Source organism: Gamsiella multidivaricata, assembly GCF_025024155.1.
Source record: "Gamsiella multidivaricata strain RSA 2152 chromosome Unknown BC939scaffold_50, whole genome shotgun sequence".
In the NCBI taxonomy this organism is placed as follows: Eukaryota; Fungi; Mortierellomycota; class Mortierellomycetes; order Mortierellales; family Mortierellaceae; genus Gamsiella; species Gamsiella multidivaricata.
Genome location: NW_026251758.1, coordinates 11,661 through 24,188, shown reverse-complemented (window position 1 = coordinate 24,188; position 12,528 = coordinate 11,661). Strand labels below are relative to the sequence as shown.

The 12,528-nt window shown below is 49.4% G+C and overlaps 5 protein-coding genes across 5 annotated transcripts; 2 read left to right on the top strand and 3 right to left on the bottom strand.

Moving 5' to 3' along the window:
* Window positions 1-89: 89 nt before the first annotated feature.
* On the bottom strand, window positions 90-1,156 carry BC939DRAFT_457194 (uncharacterized protein). The gene has a single exon (XM_051556443.1). The coding sequence runs from the start codon at window positions 1,114-1,116 to the stop codon at window positions 106-108; it is 1,011 nt and encodes a 336-aa protein (XP_051410257.1). The 5' UTR covers window positions 1,117-1,156; the 3' UTR covers window positions 90-105.
* Window positions 1,157-1,627: 471 nt separating this feature from the next.
* On the bottom strand, window positions 1,628-4,434 carry BC939DRAFT_494457 (uncharacterized protein; the record flags this gene model as incomplete). Its single annotated transcript, XM_051559604.1, has 5 exons — window positions 2,476-4,434; window positions 2,309-2,381; window positions 2,149-2,201; window positions 1,951-2,054; window positions 1,628-1,660 (listed from the first exon to the last, which is right to left on the bottom strand). Exons 1-5 carry the CDS (start codon window positions 4,304-4,306, stop codon window positions 1,628-1,630), a joined length of 2,094 nt encoding a protein of 697 aa, XP_051410256.1. The 5' UTR covers window positions 4,307-4,434.
* Window positions 4,435-5,819: 1,385 nt separating this feature from the next.
* On the top strand, window positions 5,820-7,647 carry BC939DRAFT_457191 (uncharacterized protein). Its single transcript, XM_051556442.1, has 3 exons — window positions 5,820-6,211; window positions 6,647-7,161; window positions 7,272-7,647. The coding sequence occupies exons 1-3, from the start codon at window positions 6,094-6,096 to the stop codon at window positions 7,404-7,406; spliced, it is 768 nt and encodes a 255-aa protein (XP_051410255.1). The 5' UTR covers window positions 5,820-6,093; the 3' UTR covers window positions 7,407-7,647.
* An 841-nt stretch (window positions 7,648-8,488) lies between these two features.
* BC939DRAFT_227377 (uncharacterized protein) lies at window positions 8,489-9,393 on the top strand. Its single transcript, XM_051550831.1, has 3 exons — window positions 8,489-8,555; window positions 8,640-9,098; window positions 9,194-9,393. The coding sequence occupies exons 2-3, from the start codon at window positions 8,675-8,677 to the stop codon at window positions 9,340-9,342; spliced, it is 573 nt and encodes a 190-aa protein (XP_051410254.1). The 5' UTR covers window positions 8,489-8,555; window positions 8,640-8,674; the 3' UTR covers window positions 9,343-9,393.
* Window positions 9,361-11,493, bottom strand: BC939DRAFT_530440 (uncharacterized protein). The gene is made up of 4 exons (XM_051561572.1): window positions 10,896-11,493; window positions 10,274-10,796; window positions 9,962-10,182; window positions 9,361-9,875 (listed from the first exon to the last, which is right to left on the bottom strand). Exons 1-4 carry the CDS (start codon window positions 11,466-11,468, stop codon window positions 9,444-9,446), a joined length of 1,749 nt encoding a protein of 582 aa, XP_051410253.1. The 5' UTR covers window positions 11,469-11,493; the 3' UTR covers window positions 9,361-9,443.
* Window positions 11,494-12,528: the final 1,035 nt, after the last annotated feature.

The following is a 12,528-nucleotide window of genomic DNA, read 5'->3' as shown; positions in this document are numbered from 1 at the left end:
ACAATTTATTATGAAGTCATTATTAAAGGGGTATGGTTTATAGATTGATATTATACATTAGATGGTTGAATGAGAGTATTAAGGAAAGTGGGGAAGGTTTTGTGTTTAGTAGCGGCGTCTGAAGAATCCTCCGAAGCGAGCTGGCGGCTTCTCTGTGTAGACCACATCTGTCGCTGGAGCAGCAACCGTACCTGGAGCAGCAACCGCACCTGGAGCAACAACCGTACCTGGAGCAATAGCCGAGCCAGGAACAGGTCGCCAGGTGGCCCTGTTACCCCAACTATAGAACTGAACAATCATTCCAAGCGCTGCCAAGACCAAGAAGGTTCCCAGCAAGGCATAAACACCCACAGTCTGGTTCTCAAAATGCGACTCAACCGAGTTTTTCGAGTTGATGAACGAGTCCGCCTGACTGGAGAATCCCGTGTCCACGTACATATCGACGCCAATCACAAAGGAGTAGGCCCCAATGATGGCGGAACCCACGATGACCATCTCCTTCTCGTTGAACAAGCCGAGGATGAATCCCAGGATCGCGAGACAGACCAGGAGGGCGATGCGACCTGAAGAGCTACTGATGACTCCACCGGAACGCCAGCCCAGGATCCAGAGACCCAATGCGTAGAAAGCCAACGCACCTAGGATGGCGACACCCAGGCGAGAACAGAAAATGAGCAAGATTCCGCCAATGACTCCAACGACGATCGAGACAACGAGCAAGAGGGTCCGTGAGGTGACTCCGCCGTTGGCCATGCCGATGTAGGTGAGGTTTCCGAGGAAGTAGAATCCGACGATGAAGAGGGTCACATGGTAGATACGGTAGCCGAAGAAACAGAGGATAATTCCGAGAACGATCAGGATCGCACCTGCGATACCGGCTTGGATGGAGATGTTGTAGGGACCTTCGCGTGCACCGCCCAGGATGTTGTCTCCAAGATCACCATCCTTGTCTGAGTTCGGGAGTGGGGCCGCGGCGGTAAAGGTTGCGAAGAGGGAGATGATGGCGGAGATGAGCATTAGAAGGTATGCAGGGGCGCATCGGAGCAGGCCTGTGCGGGGGCGGTATCGGCGCGGTAGTGAGCTGGACGCCCGGAGGGACGCTGTAGAGGTAGTCATCTCTGGCTTGTAGTTATAATGGGACTATGAAAAAAAGGATTAGGTGGAGTGTGTGATGAGCGAGAAAGGCAAAGGTTGCTGTTCTTATATAAGGATGGTGGGCCTCAATTGCCGCTATGTCATTCCAGGAGCACGACTGTACCCTAGGCCTTTGTCTGAGGAAAATAAAGCTTAAAGGCGTTTAGGTATTGCTTTATTTTATTTTTGTAAATTAGGCGAAGTAGTTGGTGCGTGCCTTTGTTGTTGGCACAGGAGCTCAAAATACATCACGCAGGCATCATTGTCGCTTAAATAAAAGCTAGCAGACTAAAGACGCCTCTGTTTGCTTTTCACGTCCATAGTTCTCGACGTCATTTCGTTGGTCTTGGACCCTGGGGTAGTCCAGAATGAAAGGCTGTGTGCCATGATTTGTCATTGCGTTCCACAACCCGTCCATTACAGTAAAGTGCTGGTCATAACCAATGTTGACGCTCTCAAACATCTATTACAGACCTGACAACGGCTGCTTTTGTTATTCGCCTTCGTTGTAGTTCTCTAATGACGTCTATAATTCAACGTTGTTGGTGAAGAAGAATAGGGCATTGTTTGGGCTCGGGCTCGCAGCGATCCATCTCCACCTACTCCACTGTGTGTAGAGCGACTGGTACTAGTCGTCGTCGAGCCAGCAGGACTACTGCGCATCGTTGCTGTATGACTCGCATGATGAGTGGTTGTGGATGCTGTTGCTGAGGAACGCGAACGCAGACGCGAACGCAAAGAGGAGGTCCCTGCTGCATGTACATCCACTCCTGGTTGTGTTGATGGAGCCGGAATCTCTGGCGGAGATGTACGTACGAGCTCGATGGAGTGGTAACTTGGGTAGACAAAATCTTCTGTGATGAACTTTCGGAGCTGTTCGACAACGAACCGTTCAATTTTGCCAACGTTCTTTAGCACGGCTAAAAATACAGAAGAAACCAACTGCGCTTAATATACACGAACTGTGCCTAGATAGTATATGAACAAATACGACATTTTTAGCACGACTAGTACCTTGCTTCTGCTCATCACCAACTTGGGATTCGATCCTGACGTTTGATAATATACTAGCATGGCAACAATAAAAAACAAAAACAAAAACAAAAACAAAAACAAAAACAAAATTAGGTTCTGCTTAAACCCTATGAATAAAAGTTAGCCATCGTTGCCATACCTTTCATTGGAATCTTCCGGTTCAAGGAAGCATACATTGACATGGTCGCGTAAGTATCCCATCAGTACTTTGGCTATCAGAGCACGAAAAGATTGTAACAACATGAGGTTAACGACAAGGCATTCTATCGAAGTCATCAAATACAAAAACCTCAGCATATCTTTTACCTTTAAACGAGAATCCAGTGATGACAAGTTTCACTGGCAATGCCAAGAACGCAAATGTCGGGTAGTTGAGAAGTAGTTCCGTTTCGATAGTGAACCCCATCTGACCCTGATATTGCACCGACAGCAGTAGCTGAATATCATTCTCATGTCGTTTAGATGGCATGGGCGATGGGAAATACGATGCCGGTGTCCTTGGTTCACCCTGACTATATCCACCTCGCCCTTCCTCGCGCTTCCTTCGTCTCCTATCTGGATATCTGTTGCGTCGCTCTGAATGAGCGGAGTGATAGTCATGATGGCGGAAACTGCTGCTTCGACTCCTCTGATCGCCATGTAGTGATCGACCTGACTGGGACCCGTTGCGACTACTACCGCCTCTGACTGCCGCACTTTCAGCATCCTTTAAGTGCTCCATGATCTTGGGCTGCTGCGGAAACTCATCGAAGCTGAGTGCCTCGACCGGCGACATGTAAACAGAAGGATTATGCTGGTCCTGTTCCCTGCTCTGCAACTCACTAAGCAGTGCTCCTGGTCTGTCATCGGCTAAAAACTTGCCGGAATCATCGCCACCTGTTTCTGAAAAGCTTTGCCGCCGCGAAAATGCCAATGTAGGCGACTCAAATCCTCTCGGAGTACCGGGGATGGTCCTGGAGGGCGTTCCAGCTCTCAGTCCCAGAAGAGAGTTTCCAGAGACAAACATTCCTGATAGATCTGGGAAGTGTAGCGGGGGTGGATGACCAGAACCGGCATTTGTAGAAGATACTGCCGTCGTGGCCGACGGTGGCGAGCTGTAAAATGAGGCAGCTGAAAGTGGCCGTGTCGTGGATCGATTTTGCATGACGGATGAAAGGACTGATCCAGGACTCGATCCGATACCGGCACCAAGGCCGAGTCCGAGCCCACCACTCACGTTCCCATTAGGTCCTCCTGGGGTCGGCGGAAAATGTGTGGGACTGATATGTGGATGATGGGTGTGGTTTATTGCTGATTCTCCGTCTGAGGATGTTGGTCTGTGAGGAGCTGGGGTGGAAGGATCGATAACTAGGTTCTTCATGCGTTGGTAGATCGTCGACTCTCCTTGGGTATAAAACGCCTCACTCTCGATCTCGTCATCCGATGCGTGAGAGCTCAAACTGTGAGTCGTGCCGGATCCCTGGGCCGAAGGCACATCGTCCAGGTCGAGAGACGATGAAAAAGTGCCTCTTGATGCGGAAGCTAGATTCCTGGTGTCGGTATCGAGCCCCAGATTCCGATTGCTGCGCTCCTCTGTTGGCGCGAGTGCGTTCTGTTCAGGTGCTGGTCCGTCATTACGACTGGACGGATCCCTAGAGCGAGGATTCGACTGTAGCTCTTCCTTGTAAGAGTCACTGCCACTACTCGCATCATTCTTCCGCACGCCTTGCTGCTGTTGCAACCAGGCCTCGGTCTCCAGCTGCTCCCCTTCCGCAAAGGGCCCCGGTTCCATATATTCGATATCATCTCCCTCACCAACTATGACAATGCTACCGTCCGCTGAATAGGAGTAGTCATCTTCGTAGTCATCGCCACTGGCAAGTTCGTCCTCGTCCATGCTCTCGCCTCCTCCTGCTTCTGCTGCCTCCTGTGCTAACCGTGCCTCCTCTTGGTCCATGTGCACGTACCACTCTTCGAGGGGATCGGTCACGTCCAGGACTGTAATAGACGGCGGCGTAGACCCGAAGCGGAACTTTGAGACAGCAATATTGCCCATGAAGGATGGTTTGGGTATTCGCTGAAAGTGAGCATGGATCATGCCCTCGATCTGGAGAGCCACCTCGTCATCGAGCTTCTCCCATTCAAAGACGAAGGACATGATTCCGGCGATTTAGAGCGGATTCGTCAAGTATACACAGGCACGGTGCGCTGGTTCAGTGTGAACAGTGGTGATCGCCCTTGCTTGTGCGGTTGTTCCGGTTTGCCGAGGGTCTGATCGAGTGATTGTGGCCGTGCTTGCCCTTTTCCTTTTTCATTCGCCCTTTGCCTCGTCACGAACCTTATATGGACATTTTGCCCCCGTCGCTTACTTTAGCTGAACGCCCAAAGGTCGTCTGGTGCTCAAGACAGCGTGGCAGGGGTCGAGCTGCTTTGTCATGCGTCCCTTGGCGTCAAAAATGATGCGCTCAATGCATCCAAGGGTGCATCCATCCTATCCTCTCTTACTTTTGTTTGGGCAGACGCATGAATATACTCTTTACCTGGATCTTTCAGACACCTAACAAGACGCTCTTTTTGCTTCCATGGCGAGCTGTAATGGGGACAAGACGCAGTGGATTAGTATGCTACATCTACAGGGGCCAGGGGCCGGTGGCATGATGATGCTCCACGTTATATGACTGATACGAAGAGGTTGGGATTGCTGCCCCCATGAAACAGAGACAGAGCTCTCTTTTGACGACTAGAATATCCATGCCTAAAAAGAGATGAAAGAATGCTTCAGGCTCTGCAATATTAATTCGCTAGTCCCAACCGTTCGGAAGAACTATGCATGGGATGAAAAGGAAAGCCATCCCGAACGAGTCCAGATGTCCAGCTGTGGTTCGACTCTAAGCTGAGGTGCCTGCTCGTCTTTCCCCATCAACCCCGGAAGCTTTTCTCTTCTTTTTTTTCGCTACATATTGTACTGTACATGTCTACCTCTGAGCCATGCGCGACAATTTGTCTGGACATTTGACATCTATGTCAGGGCGGTGCTCCAGTTCGGATGACAAAGAAGATAAAAGATGGAAGAGCAGCAAAGGTTTAATTAAACACGAACGGGTGAATACGCGCATTGTTGTGGGCGGAGGCTTTCCAGGATTTCCATGGTCGTCTGCTCCTGTCTATGTGTGCTCTCATCTTTTTGTTGTCGGTTGCTTTTGCCAATTGCTGTTGTCAGGCTATTGTTCCGCCGTTCCCTGTTGCTCTGTTGCTCTGTAATTCTCGGTACAAGAACAGCGGGGCGCGGGCGTTCATATGGTGGCAAAGAACACCTGTCGGTCGTAATACCACATACTGCAGATGTGCATAACCCTGGTTGTGCACCTCTGTTTCCACGCCCATGTCCCCATGGGCTACTGACGACCCCCTGGTAAAGGAGGGCGAAGTGCATTGACTATTGCTAAGGAAACAAAGGCCGAGTGCCCTCGGACAAATTCACTGCCCATTTTGTTTCTCCATCAAGTCATCCCTATTGTTTATTTTATTAGCGTAGTGAATGAGATAAAGAAAGAGAGCCCTCGAGATGACATTGGTCCAATCTTTCTTCCCACTGCCTATTCTCTCAAGGTGGCCCTAGCCCCGACTGGTCTAGCAAGGCCTCCGAAAGAAATAGACCGAGGGAGACTAAAAAAGCAGCCTTGGTTAGGCTGTAATTCCCCGGAATGTGGTAATATAAAGACAGCGGCTCATTCCCCTCCCTACTTCTTTCCTCTCTTTGTTCGTTGTCCCTCTTCGCAAACCCCCATCCTACCCATCCCTCTTTGACAACCCCTCCCTCGCTCCCTCCCCTCCATCTTCGATCCGACCTCCCTCCCTCCACTCCCTAACCTCCTTCTGCCCGCCCTCTCTTCCCTCTCTCCTCCCTCCTGCTCTCCTTCTCTCCTTCTCTCCAACTTGTTCACAATGCTCTTCCGCACCACCGTCATCGCCTCTGCGGCCCTCGCCCTCCTCGCCTCCATGGCAGAGGCCCATTCCTGGGCCGACTGTGTCGACTGGCGCTTCAACAACCCCGACAAGCCAGGTACAGCCACCGCCGCCCATTCAAGCCTCTTGCTCTTCTTTTTCTCTCTCTCTCTCTCTCTCTATTTCCCTCTTCCATTTCATAAGAAGGAAAACGCAAGCAAAAGCATATGATTTGTCTTTTTACTTTAAACCATTATTCTGTCCAGCACGATGTTTATTTCCATCCACCTCCCCCTCATTATGACAGCGTCCTGGGATTTATTTTCGTGCGGCTGTTCCAGATATCCTCGTTCTACGCCCTATTTCCTTGTCTCCTTTGGGCGCAGTGGGATAGCACCTGTGCCTGAATTGACTTCAATCTGATATGATCAAGAGGTTTCACCTTATTTCAAGCTCAAGCTTCGTCTTTGATGCCCCATGTCTTCTTCTTTTTCGCTCACAAATAATGGAATTTCTAGCTAACTTCCCTTTATCAAAAACAACATTATCCTAGGCTACAAGGAAAGTGATGGAAAATGCTTCGGCTGGGGTCGCCAGTACTACGTCAACAGGAAAGTTCCCTTTGCTGGACGCGACAGTGTCTCGCCCATCAGACACTTCCAGCAGTACCACGACTCAAAGCAGAACGCGAATCCTTGCTCTAATGGCCATAATGGTGCAGAGTCAGGATCCATCGAAACCCGCCAGAACCCCATTTCTAAAGCCTACGGAGGAAAAGACTTTGGCGTGATGGCAACTGCCACCGCTGGTCAAACAATGTGCATCCGCTGGCCAGCCAAGAACCACGCTGTGAAGAGTGAAAAAGAGAACTTTGTCTTTATCAACATGCCAAAGGTCGTTCTAGACAAGGATCCAGACCAGAATGGCTTCACCAAGGCGAACATTGCCAAGATCCCCTACAAGAACTGCGAATCTGCCGCAAACGAGGATATCCGTCCCTGCGGCGGATGCTTCACGGTCCCTCCAGAGCTCGCAACCGGAACCTATGTGGTCCAATGGCGCTGGGAGGTAAGGACTGAGTGCCCTTTTGAAAGTGGAAAAGTAAAAGAGCTATCCCGGCGCAAAGAATACCTTTCTAACACCTGAATACTATGTCCCGATCCTTCTATTGTCTATAGCTCAACAAGGGCGAGTTTTACACTTCTTGCTGGGATGTCGGCGTTACTGGCACTTCGACCAACACCACTGCCCCTGGTGCTACTACTACTCTCGGTGGCTCGACCTCTGTCTTCGCCGAACTTGCTGAGGACTAAGCAGCACCCCCGCCTTGTGGTAGTGGTAGAAAGACGCCCTTATTGTGTGCGCATTTTGAACAAAAAAAATATAATAATATCCTTTCAAAATGCATATTCTGCCTTGAAAAAAAGTGCTTTTTAAATTTTTATCGTGGAGATATTTGAAAATTTATGTGTGGGGTACTTAATTCAATTGCTGCGGGATGCGCGCGATTCATACTCATCATCATTCCATGCAAATACAAATAAAGTACGTCACTTTCAGTTTAACCTCATCCATCACTGCCCTCATTCGCCATCGGTCTACATGAACAATAATAATGCTGGCAGCAACAACAGGACTCCTCCAGAAGGCCCTGTCTCGGACCAGGAGCTGGAATTGCGACTAGCCAAGTTGAAAGAAACTGGAGCAACTGCGGCCTCTTCTAGGTAACCAAACGACTATCCAATTCATAGGACCCTTACCTTGAACCTCTTCGCGTTTGCCACCAGTACTGGCACTGCCTTTTCACCTGGAGGAAAAAAAAAAAAAAAGAAGCGCTGCGTGCGGATATGCACATATATTGAACCGGGTTTCTTCTCACGCTTGATTTGGCTGCTCTGTGTATGTACATAGCGACCAAGACCTGGCTCTTCACTTTTCAAAAGTCTTTGGCCATTCGCCTGCAGCAACACATCTCAATCCACCGCTCGACCATCCGTATTACCAGCAGAGCGCTCATCTCGGCGGCAGCAGCAGTGACGGTGGCGGTGGTATGAATGCGGCGGCGATACGCCCAACTCTCGAATCTGTAGCCCCTCCATGGTCCGCATCTTCGTATTCCATACCCCATAGTTCTGACGTTGATCAAGACGAGGTATGTACGTGCCCTCTTCAAGTTTTTCTTTGAAGACGGGTATGGACGTGTTTTACCAGGCACGCGTCCACTAACGCCCAACCCCAACTAACAAAAAGCCCCGTGCAACACACATACACACACTCTCTCTCTTTCCCTTTCTCTCTGAACTGCTAACAACAATGACAGATCGACAAGATCCTTGCAGATTCTCAGGAGCTGTTGATTGGTGGAGACGACGGAGACGACCTCGAGTTCTTGGACGACATCCTTAGTCCGGACCAGAGCCGACACCTAAAGTCGAATGTGTCAAACGAACACAGGAAACAGGGTGAGCAGGAACTTGATGCAGTGACGAAGGATCTGGAACGGACACTTTTGAAATTCTTAAAGACCCATCAACCCCCGCCCACAGCCTTCCCTCAACACCAAGGGCACCATCAGCACCACATGTCTGGCTCGAGCGTCATGCTGGACGACGATGCTTATGATGCAAAGGAGTCGGAGCAGGAGCGAGCGTTTGGCGCACAACTGGATCGGGTCGCAGGCTTTTCGCTGAGCGACGATGGATTCGGAGACGACGATGAGGCCTCTAGATTGATCACTCAGGCCAGAGAGGCCGCGCAATTGGAAGCCAAGTACGGAAACCTAGACGAGTCTCGTATGAAGGAACTCCAGGACCGACATGAAGAGCTCAAGAAGGGAATCCAAGGGTTGTCGTCTGTCCAATCCAAAGCCTCGCGTCAGAACAGCAGCAAGGATGTAGTAGTAGATGGTGGGCTGGGGCCGCCTCCGGCTGCTGTTGGACTGGATGAGCTCCGGGCGGATAGAGGAGGAGGCGTTAATTGTGATGAGAATCCGGATAACTGGTGCTGTAAGTATCATCAAGTGGGGTTGCAATTTGCTGTGGTGAGGATCGATATGAACGGTAACTGAACTGATCCTTCTCGTACTCTGTTCACTCGATAGGCATATGTAATGAGGATGCGACATGGACATGTCCTGGGTGCGATAATGATAACTACTGCGAAGAGTGTTTCCGAGAGAGTCATATTGGACCCGATGCAGACTGGGAGATGAAGAAGCATCGTCCGCGACCTTTTGTAAAGGCAAAGTAAAAAGTAAAAAAATAAAGTCTCATTTATATTTGTACAAGATATAATGCCAATGCGCATGGTTCCTAGAATTACAAAATGATCCAAAGTACAGGATTGCAAAATCAAACGCCGCCTTCGAGGCTCATGTCGATAATATCCCGAATAGCCTGGTTCTCCGCCTCCTCCATTGACTGGATCGCCTCGGCCCCCGTCGTGTCGCCTGTCCGATGTTCTTGACTCCTCAAATGTCTCCTCAGCAGTCTCTCTGTGGTATATCGCCGTTCACAACCGAGAATGTTGCAGGCATAGGGCAGCTTGTCTACGACATCAGTCTGCGTGAACCCCAGTAGGTCGTCCAGAGGACCCGAGGATATGATCGCGTCGCTTCTCTTCTTTCGAGGTATTTTCGGGCCCAAATGAACGCGTTGAATATGCCTCTCTAGGACATGTTTGTATTCATACCCCACATTGCAGCCGTCATACTCGCATTTGAACTTGGGTGCATCTGGGTCCTTGTTGTGCATGGATTTGATGTGAGTCGCTAGTGTATATTCCTAGTCATTATAAAAGGTATCATCGTCAGTCCCGTGTCCCTTTTCATATGAATGTCAAGGAAAGATATCGCTGCTGAGATACATACCGTTGAGTAGACTTTGGTACATCCTTCGTAGGTGCATGGAACGACAGGCCGAGAGGCATCGTGGGTCTTGACATGTGCTTTCATATTGCTTTTCGGAACCATCTTCCCACACACGGAGCAAGGGATGGATTTGTGACATAGTTTTGTATGTTTTTGGAGCAAAGACCATTTGGTAAAGTAGCTGCCACATCCCGGATATCCACATGCATATCTCAGCACATCTAAATATCATCAAGCAGAATAAAGTGACGAGTATAAGGAACAAAAAAGTCCGTACACTCGAAGATGATGTTGATTCTGAAGATGACATACCACTGTGCCCAAGTTGATGCTTCTGAAGTTTGCTGGGGGTCTGAAAACTCATTTCGCAGCCCTCATATGTGCACGGGTATGGCTTACATCCCTCGTGAACCATGCAAACATGTGTCTTCAGCTTTCGATGCTTCTTGAATCGCTTAAAGCACCCTTCCCATGTACAGACGTATGGCTTCTCCTTCTCAATTTGATCCGCCAACCGTTGGATAGCGTCTGAACTCAATGATATACGCCTTTGTCCTGAATTGCCATCTTCCGATTTGATATCATTATCCATGGTGCCAGTTACTGTTTGAGCCGATGATGCCATCACTGTCGCTGTCGTTTCAGGAGGAACGACAAAACTATCATGACTTTTGAGATGGCGTGTGAGTTTGTCCTGAGTGTAAAAGGCTTTTGTACATCCGGGCTGAAAGCACCGGAACTCTCGTGAGGAACCATGGCCCTTGATATGAATTGCAAGATGGTCTTCTCTCCGGAATGAACTGGTGCATCCTAGCTCGTAACATCGGTACGGACGCTGTTAGAGGATTCCAGGACAAGAAAGGAATGTGAGCATCTAGGCGAAAGATCGACGAAAAGACATCCCAGTTTTGAGGTTTGGCAAGGCCATTTGTACCTCATCTGTGTGCACAAGTTCGTGTTGCTTGAGTCGTGAGGGTTTTGTGTAAGACTTCTCGCATCCAGGATACAGACAGGCGTACATCTTCTTATGTGAGAGAACCGTCCTTGTTGGCTTTGGTGCAGTTGTTGATGACCGGCTCCTGGTGGATCTTGATTTGCTGGTCGCCCTAGTATTCCTTTCCTGCGAAGAGTCCGAAACTGACTCCGAGCCTGGGTCCGGCATACAATCCTGATCTGCCGTGAGACTTGGGTTACAGATGCTGTTTGAGCGTGTGCGTTGGGGACGCTTTGTCGCTTGCTTGATTTCAGAGGACTCTGTAGCCGTATTTCCCTGGCTGGAGATACCGTGGCGCTTCCTTTTTAATAAGCTCCTGCTGCTGCTGTTGCTGTGGTCTAGTGGCAGTGTTTCTGGGGTCCGTGAGCGAGTCCTTGTGGAGGCCGTTGAGTCGCTGTCGTCTGGGGATCGACTAGAATCATAGAAATCATTCAAGGTTGGAATCGGTGATCGAGGGGGTGATGCAGACGACAACATTGAAGGCATGCTATGAGTGAGCATCTCTGTTAGCATCGGCTGATCAAAAGGAGGGAGGAATGATTCTCTGCGAAATACACCATGCAGAAAAAAAAAAAAAAAAAAAAAAGTCAAGACCAGTCACTGTTGGGCGAATTCGATCTATTTAGCCTTAGCATACAGCACTAGGCATTATTCACGTTCAGAGTGAGGCTAGTGATGTTCTGCACCTGAAGCCGCGGATTAAAAGCGGGCCATAGTGCAGGTCCATCTTAATCTAAGCATAACAAAAGAGAATAAAGATAGCTTGGATGCGCTCTTATAAAATGAAAAGGGTACAGTTTAAGTCGGTTCCTTTCCTTACCCCACCCTGTTGTACCCCGTCAAGGGTACCGGTGCGCATTACTCTTGCCACCATGTTTTTATGAGTTTTGCAGACTGAGAGGAAGGCACAGAAGATCCCAGGTCCAGATCCTGAGTACAAACGCGCAGGTACTTGTATATTCAATCCCAGTCGGTTTCTCGTGCTCACCTGTTGCTGTCGGCATTGGAATGCACACACAAAATGAAGAATACTGTACTTACCCGGACGTAAGAAAGGCAAGGGCAACAAGGATGAGGGTGAGCCATCCATGTGTGCTATGGAATAACTGAGGATGAGGATGTGAATGCTGTATATTTGTAGGTAAGTGTGTTAAATTGTAGCATGCCTGAATTTATTTTTTTAACAACAACACTCTTCCACTCTTCAAGCAATTGGCCGTTTTTGAGCTGGATCAAAGTACCTTTCGTTGACATCTCCTCCTCTCCCTTCCTCATCCTCCTCCTTCTCTTCGCTTCTACCACCATCTCTCTTGTCCCTTGGCGACCTTCGACCGCATCCAACCAGATTGCCAATACTGCTGCCATCCCTCTTTCTCTACTCATAACCCAGGCATTGTCCAGTTGACTACGATCATCATCTTTGTACTACCCTACTTCGCGCTCCTCCGCAACTCGCAACAGCAAAAGGAGAATTTTTTAATAACACTCCCTCCTACCTGGCCTGCATATTCTCGTAGCAGGAACTGCAGGTATGTGCAGGGACCTGAGAGGAATTCCGTTGCGCTCAGATGCT

Excerpts from the sequence above, each read along its gene's own strand:
- BC939DRAFT_457194 (XM_051556443.1), bottom strand. The coding sequence starts at position 1,116 with ATGACTACCTCTACAGCGTCCCTCCGGGCGTCCAGCTCACTACCGCGC.
- BC939DRAFT_457191 (XM_051556442.1), top strand. The coding sequence starts at position 6,094 with ATGCTCTTCCGCACCACCGTCATCGCCTCTGCGGCCCTCGCCCTCCTC. Across the intron at positions 6,212-6,646 it reads CAACAACCCCGACAAGCCAG|GCTACAAGGAAAGTGATGGA; the intron begins GTACAGCCACCG and ends ACATTATCCTAG. Across the intron at positions 7,162-7,271 it reads TGGTCCAATGGCGCTGGGAG|CTCAACAAGGGCGAGTTTTA; the intron begins GTAAGGACTGAG and ends TATTGTCTATAG.
- BC939DRAFT_227377 (XM_051550831.1), top strand. The coding sequence starts at position 8,675 with ATGTCTGGCTCGAGCGTCATGCTGGACGACGATGCTTATGATGCAAAG. Across the intron at positions 9,099-9,193 it reads GAATCCGGATAACTGGTGCT|GCATATGTAATGAGGATGCG; the intron begins GTAAGTATCATC and ends TTCACTCGATAG.
- BC939DRAFT_530440 (XM_051561572.1), bottom strand. The coding sequence starts at position 11,468 with ATGCTAACAGAGATGCTCACTCATAGCATGCCTTCAATGTTGTCGTCT. Across the intron at positions 10,797-10,895 it reads AACTTGTGCACACAGATGAG|CGTCCGTACCGATGTTACGA; the intron begins GTACAAATGGCC and ends ATCCTCTAACAG. Across the intron at positions 10,183-10,273 it reads GCATCAACTTGGGCACAGTG|ATGTGCTGAGATATGCATGT; the intron begins GTATGTCATCTT and ends GATGATATTTAG.